Source organism: Ostrinia furnacalis, unplaced genomic scaffold (genome assembly GCF_004193835.3).
Source record: "Ostrinia furnacalis isolate ACB-3 unplaced genomic scaffold, ASM419383v2 OfSCF7447, whole genome shotgun sequence".
NCBI classification, from domain to species: Eukaryota; Metazoa; Arthropoda; class Insecta; order Lepidoptera; family Crambidae; genus Ostrinia; species Ostrinia furnacalis.
The window spans coordinates 483,883-506,340 of NW_021137686.1; the positions used below are offsets into that span (position 1 = coordinate 483,883).

General features: G+C 37.2%; 5 protein-coding genes across 7 annotated transcripts; 2 read left to right on the top strand and 3 right to left on the bottom strand.

Moving 5' to 3' along the window:
* Positions 1 to 217: 217 nt before the first annotated feature.
* Psn (presenilin) lies at positions 218 to 6,530 on the bottom strand. Of its 3 annotated transcripts, none has more exons than XM_028320724.1 (9): positions 6,193 to 6,530; positions 5,509 to 5,729; positions 5,167 to 5,376; positions 4,406 to 4,626; positions 4,097 to 4,195; positions 3,560 to 3,610; positions 2,803 to 3,054; positions 1,424 to 1,536; positions 218 to 1,232 (listed from the first exon to the last, which is right to left on the bottom strand). In XM_028320724.1, the coding sequence occupies exons 1-9, from the start codon at positions 6,343 to 6,345 to the stop codon at positions 1,077 to 1,079; spliced, it is 1,476 nt and encodes a 491-aa protein (XP_028176525.1). In that variant the 5' UTR covers positions 6,346 to 6,530; the 3' UTR covers positions 218 to 1,076. The 3 variants fall into 3 exon arrangements, with proteins under 3 accessions (XP_028176525.1, XP_028176524.1, XP_028176526.1); XM_028320723.1 differs by having other exon boundaries at positions 3,524 to 3,610; XM_028320725.1 differs by lacking the exon at positions 6,193 to 6,530 and adding an exon at positions 5,828 to 5,926 and having other exon boundaries at positions 3,524 to 3,610.
* Positions 6,531 to 7,831: 1,301 nt separating this feature from the next.
* On the bottom strand, positions 7,832 to 10,395 carry Rpt2 (26S proteasome regulatory subunit Rpt2). The gene is made up of 9 exons (XM_028320704.1): positions 10,285 to 10,395; positions 9,916 to 10,203; positions 9,666 to 9,836; positions 9,322 to 9,450; positions 9,012 to 9,197; positions 8,822 to 8,922; positions 8,641 to 8,737; positions 8,276 to 8,485; positions 7,832 to 8,167 (listed from the first exon to the last, which is right to left on the bottom strand). Exons 1-9 carry the CDS (start codon positions 10,285 to 10,287, stop codon positions 8,033 to 8,035), a joined length of 1,320 nt encoding a protein of 439 aa, XP_028176505.1. The 5' UTR covers positions 10,288 to 10,395; the 3' UTR covers positions 7,832 to 8,032.
* Positions 10,396 to 10,607: 212 nt separating this feature from the next.
* On the top strand, positions 10,608 to 13,473 carry Srp54k (signal recognition particle 54k). Its single transcript, XM_028320703.1, has 7 exons — positions 10,608 to 10,914; positions 10,997 to 11,173; positions 11,258 to 11,487; positions 11,850 to 12,000; positions 12,102 to 12,250; positions 12,334 to 12,595; positions 12,780 to 13,473. The coding sequence occupies exons 1-7, from the start codon at positions 10,837 to 10,839 to the stop codon at positions 13,236 to 13,238; spliced, it is 1,506 nt and encodes a 501-aa protein (XP_028176504.1). The 5' UTR covers positions 10,608 to 10,836; the 3' UTR covers positions 13,239 to 13,473.
* A 1,431-nt stretch (positions 13,474 to 14,904) lies between these two features.
* LOC114364554 (CCA tRNA nucleotidyltransferase 1, mitochondrial) lies at positions 14,905 to 16,895 on the top strand. Its single transcript, XM_028320744.1, has 6 exons — positions 14,905 to 15,076; positions 15,202 to 15,404; positions 15,488 to 15,771; positions 15,874 to 16,194; positions 16,273 to 16,492; positions 16,570 to 16,895. The coding sequence occupies exons 1-6, from the start codon at positions 15,023 to 15,025 to the stop codon at positions 16,889 to 16,891; spliced, it is 1,404 nt and encodes a 467-aa protein (XP_028176545.1). The 5' UTR covers positions 14,905 to 15,022; the 3' UTR covers positions 16,892 to 16,895.
* Positions 16,896 to 17,020: 125 nt separating this feature from the next.
* LOC114364555 (abscission/NoCut checkpoint regulator) lies at positions 17,021 to 18,776 on the bottom strand. The gene is made up of 6 exons (XM_028320745.1): positions 18,613 to 18,776; positions 18,208 to 18,294; positions 18,044 to 18,117; positions 17,707 to 17,965; positions 17,366 to 17,605; positions 17,021 to 17,286 (listed from the first exon to the last, which is right to left on the bottom strand). The coding sequence occupies exons 1-6, from the start codon at positions 18,658 to 18,660 to the stop codon at positions 17,080 to 17,082; spliced, it is 915 nt and encodes a 304-aa protein (XP_028176546.1). The 5' UTR covers positions 18,661 to 18,776; the 3' UTR covers positions 17,021 to 17,079.
* Between the last annotated feature and the right edge of the window lie 3,682 nt (positions 18,777 to 22,458).

Below are 22,458 nucleotides of genomic sequence, written 5' to 3' on the forward strand. Positions count from 1 at the left end.
TGATAAAATAATTAAAATGCAAATAGGTTTAAAAATTATTATTTATTAAAAATATATTAAGACAAAATACATAAACAGGTAATCTGATTATTAACTAACTAAGCAATAAGACCTTGTTTAAGAACACATTTAAAGAAATATTGTGTCATTTAGGTAATATTTTGAATAGTAAAAAAAAATATTTGAAGTTACAAAACTCTCATGCTTTTGTTTACACAGCTATTGCAATTTTCACTATTTACGCTTAGCAGTTTACAAAATTACAATCCTAAACAAGACCTTACAGAATACGGAATGTCTAGGTATAATTTATTTTTGTGTTAACAACACATTGGTTGTTAATACGTTACTAGTTAATTTAACATTATAAGGCTTGTCTTACAAGTTGGCTGTATTATTATTATTGTCTACGGACTGAGCTGCGAATCGGCTACTACTTTTTGTAATAAATCGATTATTACGTAAGAAGATCGAACGAAAGGCATACTAGTTAGTAAAAGTAGATTTCGACAGCTTATCGCCGCAGTTTGCCGTATTTGCAGAGTCGACAATCGAAAGACAAGTAATTATTGTGACCTATTTTGATATTTTACTTCTACCTACACAATACATTACCATGTTGACATGACACGCTTTATGTATTTTTGTCATGTTTCTAACCAAATGGATTGCATTGGAAATGAAAATGTCTATAATCTACATAGATCCTTAATATTAGTATAGTAGTTAAATTAATTGGCTAACCTCAGAGATCTTACTTTCAATAACACAAAATCAGTCAAGCATACTTTCAATTACGTGTAATAATAATTTACAACTCGAACTTATTTTTATTGTTACAAACTGCATTTCTCACTGAATATGAATCGAATTTAGTTAAAATTGTTAAGTTTTACATTCGTAAATAATAAGTTCTTTCAGAAAGCATAGTTGAGTAAAAAGTTACTTAATTCCGTCATAGCTTGGGACATTCAGGGTAAAATTATTTTGAACATAGAGACAATTGGTTCTGTAGGGTTTTCCTAATTGTATTCGACTCGTAATACTTTGTCCAAGTAGGTAAAAGATGGGGGTGGCTAAATGAACACCTGTTCTGCTGCGAGCGCGTCGGCGAAGGGCTTGACGACGCAGCGTGTCGCGAAGTAGAAGATAAGCCCGAATGTGATGGAGATGGGCAGCGCTGGTAATGCCTTCTTGAGGATCGCCAGCAGAAGCAGAGTAAGGCACAATCCCTGGAACAAATTGTTACTTGAAGACGACCTCGTTTAGAAAGCATTGTTGTTTGTTTTTCCTAAGAAACAAATGGGCAATTTTTGAAATTAATATATGGCTGCTTCTAATGTCATATTAATTTAATTAAAGTAACTACAACACGTTGGAATGCTAAGGTTTCATTAGCGTGTAAAAAGTAACATTTACTTACAATCAAAATAGCCACAAAACAAGCGAGTGTCGTATTCCAATCACCGTAGGAACTCGCTTTGCCCACAAGGACGCTGTAGAATATGAAATCGCCAAGACCGAGTTTGACACCCTCTGGAACAAGGAATATACGGTATATATTTATGCTTCGTTATACAGTACAGCCTCAAAGTTATCTAATACTACGGCGACACAGGTACGATAATCTTTTTGAAGGCCGCGTCGCCGCCTGATTGCTAAAGTTGACGACATCAACTCTAGTCGAGCGAGCTATACTCACTCTCCTCGTCCTGGTCGGGCGCGGGCGGCGGCGGGCGCTCGAGGCGCGTGGTGTAGCGGGCGCGGTGCCGTCCACGCGGCCTCAACTCTCGTCGAGCGAGCTATACTCACTCTCCTCGTCCTGGTCGGGCGCGGGCGGCGGCGGGCGCTCGAGGCGCGTGGTGTAGCGGGCGCGGTGCCGTCCACGCGGCCTCAACTCTCGTCGAGCGAGCTATACTCACTCTCCTCGTCCTGGTCGGGCGCGGGCGGCGGCGGGCGCTCGAGGCGCGTGGTGTAGCGGGCGCGGTGCCGTCCACGCGGCCTCAACTCTCGTCGAGCGAGCTATACTCACTCTCCTCGTCCTGGTCGGGCGCGGGCGGCGGCGGGCGCTCGAGGCGCGTGGTGTAGCGGGCGCGGTGCCGTCCACGCGGCCTCAACTCTCGTCGAGCGAGCTATACTCACTCTCCTCGTCCTGGTCGGGCGCGGGCGGCGGCGGGCGCTCGAGGCGCGTGGTGTAGCGGGCGCGGTGCCGTCCACGCGGCCTCAACTCTCGTCGAGCGAGCTATACTCACTCTCCTCGTCCTGGTCGGGCGCGGGCGGCGGCGGGCGCTCGAGGCGCGTGGTGTAGCGGGCGCGGTGCCGTCCACGCGGCCTCAACTCTCGTCGAGCGAGCTATACTCACTCTCCTCGTCCTGGTCGGGCGCGGGCGGCGGCGGGCGCTCGAGGCGCGTGGTGTAGCGGGCGCGGTGCCGTCCACGCGGCCTCAACTCTCGTCGAGCGAGCTATACTCACTCTCCTCGTCCTGGTCGGGCGCGGGCGGCGGCGGGCGCTCGAGGCGCGTGGTGTAGCGGGCGCGGTGCCGTCCACGCGGCCTCAACTCTCGTCGAGCGAGCTATACTCACTCTCCTCGTCCTGGTCGGGCGCGGGCGGCGGCGGGCGCTCGAGGCGCGTGGTGTAGCGGGCGCGGTGCCGTCCACGCGGCCTCAACTCTCGTCGAGCGAGCTATACTCACTCTCCTCGTCCTGGTCGGGCGCGGGCGGCGGCGGGCGCTCGAGGCGCGTGGTGTAGCGGGCGCGGTGCCGTCCACGCGGCCTCAACTCTCGTCGAGCGAGCTATACTCACTCTCCTCGTCCTGGTCGGGCGCGGGCGGCGGCGGGCGCTCGAGGCGCGTGGTGTAGTGCGCGGGCGCGGTGCCGTCGACGCGCAGTCGCTGCGGGACGGGCGCGGTGGCGGTGGCGGTGGCTGCGGTGGCGGTGACGGTGGCGGCGGTGGCGGTGGAGGGCGCGTGCGAGTCTGCGCGCGCGCGCCACTCCGCGTCGAAGCCCGCGTCGCCGCCTGATAGCCGCCGGTTCTCGGGCTCGGGTTGGCGGTTTCCTGATGGTAGAATGCGTCGATTGTAAATAAATGTGCATGACAATGTTAATTGTGAAAAAGTAAAAACAAAAACACACACACAGCAAGCCCATGTTGGTGATGATGTAATAAAATCCATCGAACCGTTAAAAAAATCAAGTAACTAAATAAAATAAGTCTTTATTTCTTAACTAAATACCAGAAAGCAAAAATACAACATACAACTTTGAAGTAAAATAATATTAAAATGACTTCTACATTCCGCCCACCACCCTACCTATCCTACCTTGATAACAGTTTCTGAAATCGACTATTCAGACTTCACAACAGAGAAGATGGATACAGTTTTGAAGCCTCACCAAGCCCAGTATTTAATTTTCGGATGTTTCAAGCCTCGGACACTACGGGACAAATGTTGGAATACAAAGCCGGTGAAAGTTAGGCAAGCGGACAGACAAGTTGGGCTGAAAGGCTCGGGCTACGAACGGACCGTAGGGGTTGAGGGGGCGGAGTTCTCGCGGCTCACCTTCGCCCGCCGCGCCGGGGCCCGTCGCCGCCAGGCAATACATCACCGTCGCTGCGGACAAACAAATATACAATTCGAATCAACGTTTTATAAAGCCCGGTCTCCGAGCACGTAGAATTTTGTCCAATGACCCCAAGCTACCCATCTTTGTCGTTCGCGCGTAATTATGTTGCTGTTGCGCTACTATAACTATCAAACCACATGTAATGCAATGCAATAAATGATTTGATTTGATTTGATTTGCGCTCGCACTCACTGCGGGCGCCCGTCGCACAGTCGCGACAATATAATTACGCGCGAGCGATAAGGATGGGTAGCTTGGGGTCATTAGACAAAATTCCACGTGCTCGGCGACCAGACTATAGCAGTTCATTAGATTTTTAAACTTACTGCATCAGAATAATACACATTTTGGCGCTCAGGACAGGCTGCTATTTTGCTACCAAAAATATGGTTATGTAAAAATAGTAGCCTCGCTTTTCATGTATAGTAAGAGTTCATGGAAGGGATGATAAAACAAAAAAAAAATGCACTTACATGAATAAATTAGAGCTGGAAATATCGGTTCGTTCCTCTCTTGAGCAGTCTCGACTAATATTCTGAGTGGGCCTTTAGGTGTTAACACTGCCACCAAATCTGCAATAAAACAAAATAAATAAAATTACGACTTTGTGCCTTAAATAAAGTAACGATCAAAAACACCATAAGCTTATAGAGAAATCAGTGCTATAACCACATACACTATGTCCAATAAAACGTCATGTAAAATGACAGTGTACAATAAAACAGACTGATCTCCAACACTAGCAAAGTTACCAAAGGGTTACGAATAAATGGTTGCCTTACCCCATATAGATATAACCGCGAGCACAGCCCACGTGGTCCACTCGGGCAGGTACTTGATGAAGACGAGCGCCATGAGCGCGGCGATGAAGATCAGGTACGCCTGCTGCAAGCGCAGCGGGCCCTTCCAGTGGATCACGATCATGCCCACCACGCCGAAGTTCCACATCACAAACATCAGCGTTATGTAGTCCATGGGGATGTTGTAAGCCCTTAGTGCCTCCCTGGAAGTGTAAATATAAAATAAACAATTTTCCACTACGCCGATGTTCGACATCACGTGATGTAGTCCATGAGTATGTTGTAAGCCAGAGCAGAGTCCGGGTACGGCTTTTAAACAAGTAAAACTAATGGAGTGTTTTTTCCCGCGACTGATTTTTACGTACCTTTCGGGCGGTCTCACGGTTTGGCGGTTTACCACTTGCGGGAAAAACTCGTAGTGCTTAACCTTAGTGCCTCTCTGGAATTCTAGCATATAAAATAACTGTCTCTGAGAAATTGACTATGAATAGATTTTGTAATTTAATGGCTGAAGAAAGGGGAATAATAAATTCAAAGTGCCAAGATTGTAACAATATTTGGGTCATACTGTCTGCTCATAAAAAAGTATTGTTTATAAAAGATTCAACTTCTTATTAGATTTGCTTCCGTTGTTCTTAAAATGTCTTACTCTCAATGTTACATCATCTAGAGGGCTGGTAGTACAAAATTAGTAGATGCACATTTTCTAAAAAATAACAATCCAACAAAACACAAATACTCACTCAATGTATAGATAGGAGAATAAGAACAACAACATCAGTGATGAGAGTATCAGCCAGCCATGTATGATGTTGTAGCATCTCTTCTTGTACAGCACGATGAGCAGCACCGTCATGAGAGCTATCACACTCAGCAGGATCATGGAGTTGGCCAGAGCATTCCACACCTTCGTCACCGCATATGGACTCTCCTCATGGAACGGAGTGTATGCCCTAAAATAATAAGTAGATATTGAAGCTAGTTTTTGATTAGAAACAAAATCACACATTTATCAGAATTCTATGCCCTATGGAAATATAAATGTGAAGTGAAATGTAATGTAAAAATATTTCTTTTATACTTACAAATACACATCTTTAACTGTGTAAAAGTTAATTGATGATATTGTAGCAACAACAACAATCATGCATAAAGTGACCGGCACAAACAGTTTGATGACATGGCGTGCACCATATTTCAGTTCTAGTTCTTCAATTTGAGACTCCACAGAAGGGGCTGCTGGGGCTGCACTGGGCCCCGATGGGTTCGGAACATTTGAGCTTCCGCCTTCAGTTTGTTCCACACTCTGCCAAGCAATAAACACATTTGAAATATAAAAATGACTAAAATTTATTGATAACAATGTGGAGACTGCCTAAATTTTGCATAAATACTGATTCTCACTTCCATCGGTTTGTTGATCTGGCAAAAAGTAGCAATAAAGCAAGACAAACTGAATAAAAAGTTTGACTCTTCCACTGTCACTTTAGTCATTGAATTTTAAGTTATCAATGATTGATCTTATCTTTATGAATAATATTTTCTTCACAGATAAGATAATAAACATCTATATGTACAAAACATTCAATATAACTGTCAGTGAAACTATTCAGTCAGTACGAGGAATTACGAACTCGAAGGTAAATCTGTAGAAATTTCACCAACTGTATGCATAGCTAGCTAAGCAGTACTAAGAACCATAGATAGAACCTACATCAAAACAATAGGTCTTAACATTAGCCATACAAAACAGTTGCAGTTCTGTTTACCCCATATGATCGCTGCTGATGTTCAGATTTGGTTTTCCTTTTCCTTGCTATACGTTCAGCGATCTCCCTGTCCGGGCGAGCTTCTGCGATGTGCCCGTCCATCAGTGCTGTGTGCTCGGTCACTTCTTCGGTGTCACTGCAGGTGTTACTCATTCATGAAACTTTTGATTCACTATCATTTTTGCAATACCAGTAACTATCGTATACGCAGTGTTTGTTTTCGTATTTTAACAAAGCTTTAGTTTGCTGTATCAAACAAAGCAAATAATTAAATAAATCTGTGAAATAAATCGATTACAAGACGAGCTCTCCGTTCTCCAAAGAAAACACAGATGACGTGAAACGTCAAAATAATGTCAAATCGTGAGACAAAGATAATATAAGCCGAGTATGGTGCTAGAATTCGTATATAGTGGTTCTAATCGTAACATAATCGTATCGCAGGATGGTAAGTTTAAAAAGAGTGGCTATCCAGTTCTTACCCAGAGTTGGACTACTGTTTGGTTAGAGTTGGAGAGAATATGCCTATCTGGCTAGCTCAGCTAGACCCGCTATACAAAAGCCAGAGAGCAGAAATAACAGGAGTAGCAGCGCGCGTTTATTTCCATACAAAAAAATTTCGCCATTTCCTGAGGGGGACGAGGTAATGACATTTGTGTAACAGCTGATGGCGCTGAGACACTATCGATATTTTTGTCGATGAGAATCATTGCTCTATGGTTCATAGTCTATGGCTCGTTTAAAAAAATGATATGAATTAATTTATTATCCTATGGGAGATTCAACATTTCAGATCTCTATTTAAAGGAAAATACGCAAAATCTGTAAAATAGCGGGAACTTACTTAACACGTTTATTATGTCAGGGTAAATGTGATAAATTGAAAATTATTAATAATCGCCGGTTATTATGAATAATTCCCGACAGTCGAGGTAAAAGTAATAAATGAATTTACATTTATCAGTGATTATTAATAATGTATTAATACTAACAAATATCATAAAAGAGAACACCTATTGGCAGTATCAAATTGTTTGCATAGAATTTCGATTATATTGTTATAAGTACACTATCCTTAAAATATTACACAATTAGGAATTTTTGCTTTCCAGTCATTCCAGTGGCAACACTTCTAGAAATTTAGTTTTTTGCAAATTTAGTGTATTAATTAATGTGAAATAAATAAAATAATATTTACCGATGGAATGTAATGTTGTCCTTTTCAAGATTTGATGTTTCAGATCTCTTCTTACAATTAAAAACACTGCAATTCACCATTTTTATCGCAGCACGTTACTCTTCAATAGTGACATTTGGAATATGTCATTGGTGGCGCTGCAACTAGTTTTTATAAACTGAGTGAACCACTGGTCTACTTACATTGCTAGAGGGGATTGCCTGTCAGTTCCACTCCTGTTATTTCTGCTCTCTGACAAAAGCACATGAGAGGAACAGAATATGTCGTTGCGGGTTCGAGTCCCTTTGCGAGTGATGATCACAATCAAGCATTGTTTGTTGCGATTCTATCTTTCCCAAGCATAAGGGAGGAGGACATCAAGTAATTTGAATAAAAATGTAACATGGTAATGATGAAGGTGGTTTAATTAATGTTCCATGGTATAAAATAAAAACTGATGGATTATTTTATTATGTTTTAATTTATTTATTTTTAATGCAATGTTCTGTATCCTGCAGTAATTTGCATGTGAGTTACACAAACCATACAAAGTAAAATGATTTAATTGCAATACAATACTAAATTCAAATTTTCTCTTTATAATCCTTTCAAGGTCATGACCACACATGGAATTCTTAACATATTAGCAGGACACATAAGACATTAGAGATATAGTCCTTCAGGTGTTCCTTCCTTCTTCCTGTAAAGAACACTTTCTTTAGATTTCTTAAAATCTTCATTAGTAACCTTCATACGTCGCTCTCTTAAAGCCATCAAGCCTGCTTCTGTGCATATTGCCTGAAAAGTACATACAAATATGTTTAATAGGTACTTTACGAACTAAATATTATTCTTTTTACTTATTTTTAAAAAAGTACACAAGCATTAAGGGATGTAAAACTGTACCTTAATGTCAGCACCAGAGAGATCATCCTTAGACATAATGAGTTCAGACAAATTGACATCATCAGCTAGTGTCATTCTTGATGTATGTATGGTAAAGATCCTCCTCTTAGTTTTTTCATCAGGCAATGGGAATTCGATCTTTCGATCAATACGCCCTGGACGAATGAGTGCCGGATCTAATGTCTCTATACGGTTCGTGGCCATAATCACCTGTAAAAGAATAACAATGAATTGTTAAAAATTACATTATGTATGTATAAACATTCTGCTAATCATCCTAAATTTAAACCTTAGAGACAAGAGATAAAAATAACTGTGAAATGTAAAATATTTTTGATTGAAAAAGCTAGTTTTGTAATACATACCTTAACATCTCCCCGAGAATCAAACCCATCTAGCTGATTAAGTAACTCCAACATAGTTCTTTGAATTTCTCTTTCTCCACCAGAGTTAGAGTCATAACTAAAAAAAGCATCAAAATAAATATTTGGTTCATTTCATTAATCAATGTTTGTAGTACTTGATACGCAAGAATAAATAAATTACCGTTTAGTGCCCACTGCATCAATTTCATCAATAAATACAATAGACGGCGCATGTTCCTCTGCAACTCTGAACAACTCCCGAACTAATTTAGGACCGTCTCCCTAAAACAACATAGAACTTATTGGTAAAGAATGAACATTTTCCAACTGCATTTCGATTTATGAGGTGTGTACTTGTAAAAAATGATTACCAGGTATTTTTGAATAAGTTCAGAGCCTACAACACGCAGGAATGTGGCTGAAGTCTGGTTGGCAACAGCCTTTGCAAGCAGAGTCTTCCCAGTTCCTGGTGGGCCATATAGAATAACTCCCTTGGGTGGTTTTATACCCATTTCCTCATAATATTCCGGGTGGGTAAGAGGTAGCTCCACTGATTCCTGTAATTCAACATTATTGTGATATTAATACAATACAAATAAATACTTTTGATTTTCTTTTAAAAAAGTTGTAAAAAGATACACTTATCTTATTGATTCATAATAATAATTATTAAGCATGTACCTTTATTTCTTGAATTTGTGTATCCAGACCACCAATATCAGCATAGGTTTCCTGTGGAGCTTTTTCCAGTTTCATCACAGATACCATGGGGTCTGTGTCATCTCCTAGCACGCCCACAACAGCATGGACCTAGAGAAACAACAAAATTACTAAAGATTTTATAGGAAACTACAGCTAAACAAAGGTTTTTGAAATTACTCAAGTTTATGCTACATTTTTATATAAAAACAATATCTTAGGATGACTACTCTTTTATAACACAACACATTATGAGTTGGTTAGTATGCAAGACAAGGGAAGGATTCAATTTGCCTCCCAAAATTGGAGTTAGTAATAATACACACCTTATGGTTCAGTAACACGGAACAACCAGGCTCCAGTTGATCCTTATCCACAAAGGATAGAATGCTCACATAGTGCTCACTTCCCACTGAAGTGGACACTATGGCATGATTGTCATCAATGATCTCCTCCAGGTTACCCACAGACATTGGGGTTCCTCTTAGATCATCAACCTGAGAAAGAGAATGATTAGTTTCATAGTTGGGTTCACTTCATAATGAAACTTATTACAAATAGGAAATGTTATGGTACCTTCGACCTTTCTTCTTCGATTTTCTCCTCCTGTGGCTTGAGCCTCTCCTGATTGCGAATGAACTCTTCCTCCATCAATAGGTAGTCTTTGATTCTTTCCAACTTTAGCAACTTCAACCGACATCTTGTATGGGGCGTGACTTGTGGCAATTTCAGAGCAGCATCTGGACCCTTAGCCTTACGCTTCTTTTTGCCGACTCTCGTAGGAATTGGGGGTTCATATTTCTTCTTTTTGTCTTTGTCATCTTTCTTGTCTCCCCCGCTGCCACCTCCAGATTGATTTTGTCCCTAAAATTTTAGTTGTTACTGCTTACCTTTACTTTATTCTTAAAGATAATCTTATGTATCACCGATTTATTCGTTACTTACCATTTCAGGATACCTTTTCAGCACAAAATTATTAAAATTTAGCAAATAAATTCACCTACTTCGTGATGATTACAAAGCGGATTTTTGATTTATCTACCATTCATTCATTCATCTGTTAAGTCATTCGTTCAATTGTTTTTTTTTCTGGTTCACACCATAGATAATTAAGACAGTATACATAGATTTTAAGTTACCCACTGTTTCCTACAAAATCTACAATAACCCTGCTGAACGTACCTTTGTCCCTTTTTGCTTAAAAAAGTTGATGTAATTTGACAGATCATACTCTCTAATCTGTGGACAGATCTATTTTTTTTATCTGTGACTGATAGACGTGTACGTCGTGTACTAATCCTGTCACTTTTTCACTGCTATTTTCTTTCGAAAATATTGAAATAGAAAGTGTTGATCATTCTAATTTTTAGTAAATATAACGATTTAAGATGTCACAAAAGCTTAAAACCCCTACTTGTGTTTGTTGTACAAATTAATCTCGTACGTGTCTGTGGATAGGAAGATTTTATTTCGCCATAGTATCATAAGTTTTCCACAATGGTTTTAGCAGATTTGGGTCGTAAAATTACCACCGCTTTGCAGTCTCTAAGTAGAGCTACAATTATTAACGAAGATGTAAGTACAAAAATGTATCCAACATATATTTTTGAGCATTTATCCTTATGATTGGTTATTAATATGTTACCTTGACTTACAGGTCTTGAATTCTATGCTAAAACAAATATGTGCTGCGCTCTTGGAAGCTGATGTAAATATTCGTTTAGTGAAGAACCTTAGAGAAAATGTACGGGCTGTCATTGATTTTGATGAAATGGCTGGAGGGCTTAATAAGCGGCGGATGATACAGTCTGCTGTTTTCAAAGAATTGGTCAAGGTATTGAAACTTTGAAGACATAAAGTTAATGCAAAAACTAGTGATTTTTTTACTGAATCTTAATTTTCTAATTATACATTTCAGTTGGTTGATCCTGGAGTAAAACCCTACCAGCCAGTCAAAGGCAAACCCAACGTCATAATGTTCGTAGGCCTTCAAGGTTCTGGTAAAACAACAACCTGCACAAAGCTGGCTTATCATTATTTGAGAAAAAACTGGAAATCATGTCTCGTGTGTGCTGACACCTTCCGAGCTGGTGCTTATGATCAAGTCAAGCAGAATTGTACTAAAGCCAGAATACCTTTTTATGGAAGGTAAATATTTGGTGTATTTTTATGTAAATTGACAAATGTATAACATTCTTCATTCCTTGAAATAAGTTTACAGGATCTTATTACATTTCTGTCTTTTCCTTTTCTTATCTACACTAATATTATAAAGAGGAATACTTTGTTTGTTTGTTTGGTTGTAATGAATAGGCTCAAAAACTACTGGACCATTTTTAAAAAATCTTTCACCATTCGAAAGCTACATTATCCACGAGTAACATAGGCTAAATTTTATTTTGGAAAAAAAATAGGGTTTCGTAAAATATGTAGATAATGTAGTCCACGCGCGCGAAGCCGCGGGCGGAAAGCTAGTTTTTTATAAAATAAAATTAAATGTGTTATTGCAGCTACACAGAAGTGGACCCCGTGGTAATAGCAACTACTGGTGTAGAAATGTTTAAAAAGGAAGGCTTTGAAATGATTATTGTTGACACAAGTGGTCGCCACAAGCAGGAAGAATCACTATTTGAGGAGATGTTGGCAGTTGCTAATGCTATTGTAAGTAATTATATAAATATAACTGATATGATGAAATTAAAAATTACTTTATAATTATTTATTTCCCTGATTAATTTTAATAATGTTTATTCCTAATACAGAAACCAGACAATATTATATTCGTGATGGATGCCACTATTGGTCAAGCTTGTGAGGCTCAAGCAAGAGCTTTCAAGGAAAAAGTTGACATTGGTTCAGTCATAATCACTAAATTAGATGGACATGCAAAAGGTGGAGGTGCATTGTCAGCGTAAGTACATTATGTACATCTCAAACTGTTACATACATAAATTAGAAAAGGTCATGTTTATTATAAAAAGTTACTTTTTACAGAGTGGCAGCAACACAAAGTCCCATAATTTTCATTGGTACTGGAGAGCACATAGATGATTTAGAGCCATTCAAAACAAAACCCTTTATCAACAAACTGCTGGGAATGGGTGACATAGAAGGCCTGCTAGACAAAGTGAATGAGCTTAAATTAGACGACAATGATGAACTGTTAGAAAAATTGAAACATGGCCAATTCACATTACGAGCTATGTATGAGCAATTCCAGAATATCATGAAAATGGGGCCATTTTCACAGATTATGGTAAAACTCTTATTTATTCAAATGTATGCTTTTTGAACTCACTTTCACATGCTTTATCACTAATTAAAGTTTACTGCATTATATTCATTGGTACATTCATTGCACAAAAGTTGTCTCTGGCTGGAATCTAACCAGTTTTAACTTTATGTGAATTGAAACTAAATGTAGTTTATATTTTTTACAGGGAATGATACCTGGCTTTTCACAAGATTTGATGTCAAAAGGCAGTGAGCAGGAGTCCATGGCTAGATTGAAACGTCTTATGACTATAATGGACTCCATGAATGAAGGTGAATTGGACCACCGTGATGGTGCGAAATTATTTTCAAAGCAGCCAACACGCGTCACTAGAGTTGCCCAGGGTGCAGGAGTGACAGAAAAAGATGTCAAGGATTTGATTGCCCAATACACTAAATTTGCTGCGGTAGTTAAAAAGATGGGTGGCATCAAAGGCCTATTTAAAGGAGGTGATATGGCTAAAAACGTTAATCAGACACAAATGGCTAAACTCAATCAACAAATGGCCAAGATGATGGATCCCCGTATACTCCAGCAGATGGGAGGTATGTCTGGTCTTCATAACATGATGAGACAGCTGCAACAAGGCTCAAGTGGAATGAACAGCTTAATGGGTGGCAAATGACAGAAAATTTAATACAATGACATACTAAGATTAACAATACACTTGATGGGATATCTCCTCACTTCACTGGAAAATATGTGACCTTTGTACTCTGTGTGCAAAGAAGCTACACATACTAGCTAACCTGTTAACTGCTATTATTTCATCCTATCTAGTTTTAATGTTAATCAAAGAAATAAGTCAAAATAAACATCTATTATGTGAAGCTGTCTTAAATAAAATATACTGGATTTAAGGAAGCATTTTTTGTAAAGTAAAATATATCTTAATAAACTGTATCCCCATTTTGTTTGTTTCAAATCTTATTTTTATTTACTACACATGGATCGTTCTTTCGATCGATTACAGTCTATCATAAGTCATTCCCCTTTTTAGATCGGGAAAAGACCGTCAAAATGTATGCTGTCCCTATTTTTAGACTGACGCGCCTTTTTGTATGGTAATGACAAAGGGGCATCTATCTAAAATCTAAACCCACTTCGCTTGAGTCGAGTAGACTACAATGCTAATCAATACAGCAATGTGGCAAATGTGGTTTCATGAAAGGTAGTAATCCCAGATTTTCCTAAGAACTCGTCATCGTCTTGTCACCCTAATAATTAAAAGTTGGCTTGCTTGAAGGCTATTAAATATGCATTTTGGAAGAATCCTTGTTAGGTAACAGTGCGAAGTACAAAGCGCGAGAAAATGACTAAATACTAGAAACAAAAACAACGACACGAACCTAATACGACTCCATCTGGCAATTCGGTAGGTATAATATGTATTTTACTACATGCTCTAAGGTTCTGTTTGATATTTAAAAAAAAAACTTCTGACAGCGGTGAGTTGTCATTAACATGAAGCTACAGATAAAAATGGAGGCCACGCTCCGAATACCTACTTGAAGCACAAACTATGTATCACTATCTCGCTCTCTGTGGGCAGACTCGCTCTTTCTAAATAAACAATAAATATAAAATTGCTAAATTCAGTGAAACTCAATGTAAAATCTTTATTTCTTGACATAGGTATCATTAAAAATGATAAGTGTAATTACTGGTAAAACGTTTTAGGAAGAAATTATTGTAAAAAATGTGAAAAATGTTTACAATGATCCAATGTCGGAAATCACGAAATAAACACTTACGCGTGGAATCTTATGTCACTTCCAGGACACCACGTACTACCGCAACCACGCACTACAAAATTTTGCACCAATTCTTGTGATAAAACAATGATTATTTCCTGTAAACAATCTCAAACGAAATTAACTGCTTAATAAACAAAATAGTAAACAACCGCCATGATGGGCCGGATTGGGCCGATGTTGCCACATGGTACTGATTACCCAGAAATTGGGATTGTAATTCCCTGATTCGCCAACACATTAAGCCTAAATGGCCGACAATTTTGTGATTTTTTATTTAACTAGATAATCTTAGTTTCAAATATTAATTATTTATTTGTTGAACTTCTGATTTGGTTAGTGAATTGGCTATTTCGAAGAATTTACAAGGAGATTTAAATAAGAAGATAGCAATACTACAGTTCACACTAAAAAGAGAGGTAGGGCCACAGAGAGCGAGATAGATATAAGTAGGTATTTGACTCAAGTTTTTGTTCCAACTTTGCCCTCCATTTTTATCTTTAGCTTCATGGTCATTAATCAGTTGTCCACCAGTTGTCATATTAATTTTGACGTTTGCTGTCAGCCAGTGTTTATAAATTTATCGCAATATTTAGAGGATTTTAATAATGTTTTGATAAGTTTCCGCCTTCAAATTCCTATTTATTACAGAGTAATGTTTAAGGGGTTACGAGGAATATTGAAACTATCCAATCTGAATGAGATAAGGGTAATGTACCATAACCTTAAATTTCATGCTTGTTGCATAGCTAACGTCTAAGGCTAACATTATAAATTTAACTTGATTTATACAGATATTATTATCTACTAAAGTTTGTGCCAATATGGTTTCAGACTAATTACAGTGGGGCAGTTGGCAGTAGCCGGCGTCGAGTGCGTTCAAAAATGGACATGGAATTGAAATCCCGAGAGAATCCTGTAGTAACCAAACTGGATTCACCGGAGTTCAAAAGTATATTCACCCCAGAGGTGCAAAATCTTAAAGAATTATTTGAGAAATACCAGTATGAAATCAGAATTGCTGGTGGTGCAGTAAGGTAATTATAAACTAATTAACACTGTAATGTGGTGGCAAACAAAATATTTAATACTAAGAAAAACCTTTTCAAAACTTTTTCAGAGATCTGCTCTTAGGGCAAAAACCAACCGATTTGGATTTTGCCACCACAGCTACACCACAACAAATGAAAGATATGTTTACTTCTGAGAACATTAGAATGATCAATATGAATGGTGAGAAACATGGAACTATCACCCCTAGAATCAATGACAAGGAGAATTTCGAAGTTACCACTCTAAGAGTAGATATGGTCACTGACGGACGCCATGCAGAAGTTGAATTCACCACTGATTGGAAATTAGACGCTAATAGAAGAGATCTCACAGTAAACTCAATGTTCTTAGGTATTGTAATGTTTCTCATATTATACACCAATATTTTAGTATTATTAAAACCAAAACAATACATCCATATTAATTATTAAACATACATATTTTATCTTACAGGATTTGATGGAAGTGTTTATGATTACTTCTTTGGTTATGAAGATCTCCAAAAAAGAAGAGTCGCATTTGTTGGAGATCCTGATGTAAGAGTGAAAGAAGACTACCTGAGAATATTACGGTATTTTCGTTTTTATGGAAAAATTGCTGAAAAGCCAGACAACCATGAAGGAGATACACTGAAAGTTTTAAAAAATAATGTACATGGTTTGCAAAATATATCTGGGGAAAGAATTTGGGTAGAATTAAAGAAAACATTACAAGGTAAATTTGCTGGTCATTTGTTCAAGACAATGCTGGATATTGGAGTTGAACAGTATATAGGTTTGTTTGTCAATTATTGTTATTGATGTGATTGTGTCATTTTTATTACAATGTATCAAAACAGTTTTTCTAATGCAGGTTTACCATCTAATCCAAACAAAGAGGAATTGGATAGAGTGCTCAAAAGAGGGGAACATCTAGGTTTACACCCCATGAGTTACCTGGCAGCATTATTAAAAGATATGGATGAAGTAACTATTCTTTATGCCAGGTTAAAGTTCTCAGCATATGATAGAGACTTAGCATATTTTATAGTGGAGCATAGAGAAGAAGCTCACTCTGAAGATAGGCCTCTTTTGTAAGCATAATATTAATTATTATTAATTTGTTTTTCTAACTCATATAGTCTGAAAGAAGTTTTTTTATATTTTACAGAATATATGAGAAACTGGTACTGAATACAAAAATAAAACAACAAAATGCAGTTCAGTATGTTCAAGAACTTCTCAAATATAAAGGTGAACAAGATCTATTAAAGAAATTTATGAACTGGGAAATACCACGATTTCCCATGAATGGTCAAATACTCAAACAAAATGGTGTACCTCCTGGCAAAATGTATGGACCAATTATATCCAAACTTAAAGACATATGGATTAATAATGAATACAAACAAACTTCAGAAGACTTGGCTAAGTTAATACCAGGTATAATAGAAGAGTGTAACAAACAAAAGAAATTAAATGAAAGTAAATAGATTAGTCAGTAATTTTATTTTATAACATTTTCAAAGGAGTAATAATATTCAAGCAAATTATATCATCACAAACAAGGCAATATATTATTTTATTGTAGGTGCACTTACTTTAATGATATTTTAAATTAAATAAAAAAATATGTGTAAAATCATGTCTTAAATATTTTGCTTTATTTTAAACTTAAGTTTTAATTTATATTTTTTGGTGCTTCATAAAGTTCATATCTATTGCATCCATCATCATCATCTTTATGTTCTACAAAGCATTGTTTACAGAACAAATAGCGGCATCCTAAGCATCGCATTCTAGCATCTTCATTACATATTTCACAGAATGGTAACTCATCATTTGTTGCAGCAGGTAACTCATCATCTTGACTAGATTCAACCTTTGCCTAAAAACAAAAATACCTATTAATGGATCATAGTCACAACATATTAAGAAAGAAATTAAAAATAATGGAAAATAATTACTTTTTCTATTATCTTTTTTATCACAGTTTCTTCATCTTCAGAACTTGATGCATCATCTTTAGTTTTAGTGTTAACACCTTCACCTCCTTTTAATTTTTGTATTCTTGCTTCAATATCATCAAGTTGCTTCTTGAACCCCTCTTGATATTGCTTATCAATAGTGGTATGCTCTAAATATTGTTTCATTAAATCATCAGCCTGCTCTTGTTCCGTTCTCAAGTCTGGTGTATAAAGCACAGTCTGAAATAAAATTATCAAAAGTTTACTCACATTTATCAGAACCACTTGAACAACAAATGGATACATAAAACAGCAATTTTTGTATACACTCAAGAGAATACCTTTTTTTGTCCTTCAATAATGGGCACTCCTCTCAGGTTAGCTAATCGTGCCTGCAGTTCTGCGTCTGAAGTAGTTGGTTGCTCTCCTTTTATTTTTTGTAAGCGTTTCAATATTTCTTCATCTGTTGTTTGTATGGCATCTTTGTTTCTATCTTCCTTTAACTTTTTTAATCTCTGCTGAATTTCCCATTCTACATTATTCGATTGTTCAGTAGTCTGGCTGCTAGTAGACTGTGAACTGTTATCAACTCCAATTCTTCTATGATTGGAATATCACAAATGTTTATTATATCAATATGTTAATATATTAAAGAAAAAAAGGAAGGAATTTACTTACTTAAAGTATGCTTCTGGTGGTTCAATCTTATTTTTGTTATCCATTCCAGAAGTGTTTTTACATTTCGTGCATACCTACAAAACAAGATTCTTATTGTGTCAAGGAGTATTTATTTAACATTTTGTTTTCTAATACATATACACTTATTACATAAATCAACTTACCAAAGCTACAGAATTGATTTTCTTTAAAAATAACTTGTTGTTGAGACATTTAGAGCAATAGCTAAACCCACAGCCTGGGCAACCTTTCTGTGAACAAAAGTATGTTGTTTATATTCCTAATATTATCTTAATAATTATTAATTACATCTTTTGTATTCTTCTGCTCAAATTCATATGAATTTTGGAATACTACTACTGGGACAGATCAGCTGCTGTGCACCATGTTTTTTTAATTAAAACATTTTGGGATCAGCTGATATGTTTGTATAATGATACCTATTTCATAATATTCGGTGTCTTTGTTAACTTCAAAAGAATGTGATCAAAATGTGATTCAAAAGAATGTGAAAAGTTGAGTCACTGTCCATTGATAGAGTGGTGGTTGGTTAACTAACTAAAACTTACTTCCTTGCGAAACAAAGTAAAAGATTTTGAACAGGAATTACAAGCCATAATATCATGAGCTTATCACTCGCTTTTCAGTAGTACCATACATAAATTAGCAAGCAAAAACATTAAATATGATAAAATAAAAAGTCGGTGTTAATCATGAAATAAAAAGTACTTTGTGATCATGAAGCTACAGATAAAATGTGGTGCGTGCTTAATGTCAAACTTATCAAAGTTGTCAAAGTCAAAAGACATGTCAAAATTTACAGATTAAAAAAGTTTTAACGACTTTGGACAATGAGTTAGTAAGTAATGTTTCTGTGCAAGCCATTGCTTAAGACCCAGAGGTTTCGGGTTTGATTCCCAGTGGAGGCAGATTTTCCTGTTCATTTTGGTTGGTAGGGCTTGTTTTAAGTGCACCTGGCTAGCTCTATCTCTATCTTCACAAGTCTGTCAACGGCATTGTTTTGTTCCAGCAGTTTCAAGAAAAATAGCCTGAGCCCCGATTACGGTAATTTTTAACGTCTCCAATCCCAGACACGCTTCTCGATTCTGCGATACGATTGGTCATGAAGCTAAAGATAAAAATGGAGGCCAGACTTGGAACAAAAACTTGAGTCAAATACCTACTAATAATCTCTATCTCGCTCTCTGTGGGCCGACCTCTCTTTTTAGTGTGCACTGTAGTATTGCTATCTCCTTATTTAAATCTCTTAGCAAATTCTTCGAAATAGCCAATTCACTAACCAAATCAGAAGTTAAACAAATAAAATATGATTAAATATTTGAACTACGATTACCTAGTTGAATTAAAAATCACAAAATTGTCGGCCGTTTAGGTTTAATGTGTTGGCGAATCAGGGAATTACAATCTCAATTCCTGGGGAATCGGTACCATGTGGCAACATCGGCCCAATCCGGCCTATCATGGTGGTTGTTTACTATTTTGTTTATTATGCAGTTAATTTCGTTTGAGATTGTTTACAGGAAACAATCATTGTTTTATCACAAGAAATGGTGCAAAATTTTGTAGTGCGTGGTTGCGGTAGTACGTGGTGTCCTAGAAGTGACATAAGATTCCACGCGTAAGTGTTTATTTCGTGATTTCCGACATTGGATCATTGTAAACATTTTTCACATTTTTTACAGTAATTTCTTCCTAAAACGTTTTACCAGTATTTACACTTATCATTATTTTAATGATACCTATGTCAAGAAATAACATTAAGTTTCATTGACTTTGAGCAAATTTATATTTTTTGTTTATTTAGAAAGAGAGAGTCTGCCCACAGCGAGCGTTTATGCTCAGAATGCAAACTTCTCAAAATGCCAACCGCTCGCAAAATGCCAACTTCGCAGAATGCCAACTTCTCGAAATGCCAACTTCGCGAAATGCCAACTTCTCAAAATGCCAACTTCTCGAAATGACAACTTCTCATAATGACAACTTGCAGGAGCAGTGAATGCTACCACAAATAATAAAAATAATTAAAAAGTCCTTATATTTACAATATCTCAATATATTTATTTGTTACTATACAATCAATCAATACACTAGGGTCGTATCGCATCAATCTCTCATCTCAAATGTCGATTGAATGACATACACCTATATAATTGTTACAATCATTGTCAAAATCAGATAAACAAAAACCAGGTACGGTCTGGAACAGCAAAACAATTATTTTACTAGATAAATTAACACATTACAAGGGCGATATAGTTTTTTTATGATTCAAAGTGTACTGTGACTAGAGATGGGTAGTGGGTCAAAAAATCAAAANAAACCCATTTCACCCGATTGGGTTAAAACAGGGTGATTTGGGTAAAAACCCGGTTTTTACCCATTATCACCCATTCTGGTGGGTGAAAACAAAAAAAGCGTTTTATTTAAGTGAGAAGTGGTATTTGTTGCTAAGGGGCCGTTCTAGTGTTACGTAATGCAATCTGGGGGGAGAGGAGGTCTTGAAAAACGTTACAATGCGTTACAGTGGCGGAAGGGCGGTTCAATTTCAAGTTTTTAAGCAGAAGTACTTTGTAGTTGGTGTTGTTATTTGTAACTTTATACCGTAATGTCATCAAAGAGAGAGTTTGACATCTTTGGCATCCCCCGCCCTCCCCCCCTCCATGTCCTTGCCATGATCACAAATTATTGTGTTCCTACTAAATTTCTTCTAAATCGGTTCAACTATTCTTGAAATAACACCATTTTATAAAATAATTGGTCACATCATCATAACGTGATCAATTTTACGATTTGGCCACGATATAAATGCATATTAGTGGTAATTTGATTTATTACTTATTAATCAATAAACTTATAGCCTGACCAGGAACATAAAAACCCTGGCAAAGAGGCGCTTCAATTGCATTTGATAGTGCAACACTGAGTACAGTCGTACCTGTGTTAAATTAATAGGCTAACTTTATGTATCAGGATTCAGGATTACGGGCTAATTTGATATTTTCATAAATTAACGAAACAATATTATTATAGGTAACCTGATTTAAATAAATTAAATGAAACCATCAATCGAGCTAGTAGATTTATTTTATTATTCATCAATAATCAAATTCAGAACTTGAATATTAAACTGCAATGTCTGCTCATGAACGCTTCAAACTCGGTACTTCTTTCCCAATCCCATAAAATTCAACACTTAGAAAGTGACATAATTTTTAAAATAGGTAGTTGAAACAAACCACAGCTAATTTTCATAGTGGACTGTACTATACGATAAACATGTCAGTCAATTTGACAACCTTTGTCGGGAACATTATTCAATGAAAATATTGTCCGAACCCTTAGTATTTCTCTTCGACAAATACTTTAACAAATTGTGAACCACTTTTCTTTCACGACTATAAAAAGATTTTAGCAATTTAATTCATAAAACCAATTGCGCACATTTAAAATAAAGTTTGTTTACACTTTGACAGCAATAGACTGACATGCAAGGTGACATGTCAATGAAGTTTTCAGTTACTGTTGCCATTAAAAGAAATTAGTACCATTAGTTTTCCGCAACATGGCGAGGGTTTTTATGTTCCTGGTCAGGCTATAAATGAGAAAAATTCAATAAAAATTAAGAAAAGATACCAATTGAAATAATTATAAAATTATTTGTTTTCACCCGGTGTAAACACCCACGGGTGGAATGAAACGGGGTTTTATTGGGTTTTTACCCTCATGTGGGTTTTTACCCGGGTGGAAACCCATCTCTAACTGTGACCGTACCTGCCCCCTTAGACAAAACGCACTTTTTGATCGAATCGAAAATCGAATCCGTCAAAACTCCATACAAAAAAGGGGCTTTGCGACCACTTTTCGACTGGTTTGCGATTACAATTTGCACTTTGTCTAGACCCACTTGTTTTTGTTTATCTGATTTGGACAATGATTGTAACAATTATATGTATAGAGGTATACATAATAATATGTCATTCAATCGACATTTGAGATAAGACATTGATGCGATACGACCCTAGTGTTTTGATTGATTATACAGGGTGTTAGGTAAATGGGTATATGAGCCGACACTAGCTCATGTTAACATGGGCATATAAATGGTATGGTGAAGTCAGAAATTTGATATCATAATTTTATTTTTTTAAATTTTCATACAAAATAAATTTTATAACCATATTATTTATATGCCCATGTTAACATGGGCTAGTGTCGGCTCATATACCCATTTACCTAACACCCTGTATAGTAACAAATAAAGATATTGTAAATATTATGGACTTTTTAATTATTTTTATTGTTTGTTGTAGCATTCACTGCTCCTCCATTCATTATAATTATAAGTTGTCATTTCGAGAAGTTGGCATTCTGAGAAGTTGGCATTTCGCGAAGTT

What these genes read in the sequence shown, in the direction of transcription:
- Psn (XM_028320723.1), bottom strand. Translation starts at nt 6,345, where the DNA reads ATGAGTAACACCTGCAGTGACACCGAAGAAGTGACCGAGCACACAGCA. An exon ending in ATCAGCAGCGATCATATGGG is followed by an intron (nt 5,730 to 6,192) that starts GTAAACAGAACT and finishes ATTGCTTGGCAG; the next exon opens with AGTGTGGAACAAACTGAAGG. An exon ending in GCCCGACCAGGACGAGGAGA is followed by an intron (nt 1,537 to 2,802) that starts GTGAGTATAGCT and finishes TCCTTGTTCCAG; the next exon opens with AGGGTGTCAAACTCGGTCTT.
- Rpt2 (XM_028320704.1), bottom strand. An exon ending in CACAAATTCAAGAAATAAAG is followed by an intron (nt 9,198 to 9,321) that starts GTACATGCTTAA and finishes GTTGAATTACAG; the next exon opens with GAATCAGTGGAGCTACCTCT. An exon ending in TCTCTGGTGCTGACATTAAG is followed by an intron (nt 8,168 to 8,275) that starts GTACAGTTTTAC and finishes TGTACTTTTCAG; the next exon opens with GCAATATGCACAGAAGCAGG.
- Srp54k (XM_028320703.1), top strand. Translation starts at nt 10,837, where the DNA reads ATGGTTTTAGCAGATTTGGGTCGTAAAATTACCACCGCTTTGCAGTCT. An exon ending in AGAATACCTTTTTATGGAAG is followed by an intron (nt 11,488 to 11,849) that starts GTAAATATTTGG and finishes GTGTTATTGCAG; the next exon opens with CTACACAGAAGTGGACCCCG. An exon ending in GGCCATTTTCACAGATTATG is followed by an intron (nt 12,596 to 12,779) that starts GTAAAACTCTTA and finishes TATTTTTTACAG; the next exon opens with GGAATGATACCTGGCTTTTC.
- LOC114364554 (XM_028320744.1), top strand. Translation starts at nt 15,023, where the DNA reads ATGTTTAAGGGGTTACGAGGAATATTGAAACTATCCAATCTGAATGAG. An exon ending in AGTAAACTCAATGTTCTTAG is followed by an intron (nt 15,772 to 15,873) that starts GTATTGTAATGT and finishes TTTATCTTACAG; the next exon opens with GATTTGATGGAAGTGTTTAT. An exon ending in TCTGAAGATAGGCCTCTTTT is followed by an intron (nt 16,493 to 16,569) that starts GTAAGCATAATA and finishes TATATTTTACAG; the next exon opens with AATATATGAGAAACTGGTAC.
- LOC114364555 (XM_028320745.1), bottom strand. Translation starts at nt 18,660, where the DNA reads ATGGCTTGTAATTCCTGTTCAAAATCTTTTACTTTGTTTCGCAAGGAA. An exon ending in TTATTGAAGGACAAAAAAAG is followed by an intron (nt 17,606 to 17,706) that starts GTATTCTCTTGA and finishes ATTTTATTTCAG; the next exon opens with ACTGTGCTTTATACACCAGA. An exon ending in TAAAAAAGATAATAGAAAAA is followed by an intron (nt 17,287 to 17,365) that starts GTAATTATTTTC and finishes TTTTGTTTTTAG; the next exon opens with GCAAAGGTTGAATCTAGTCA.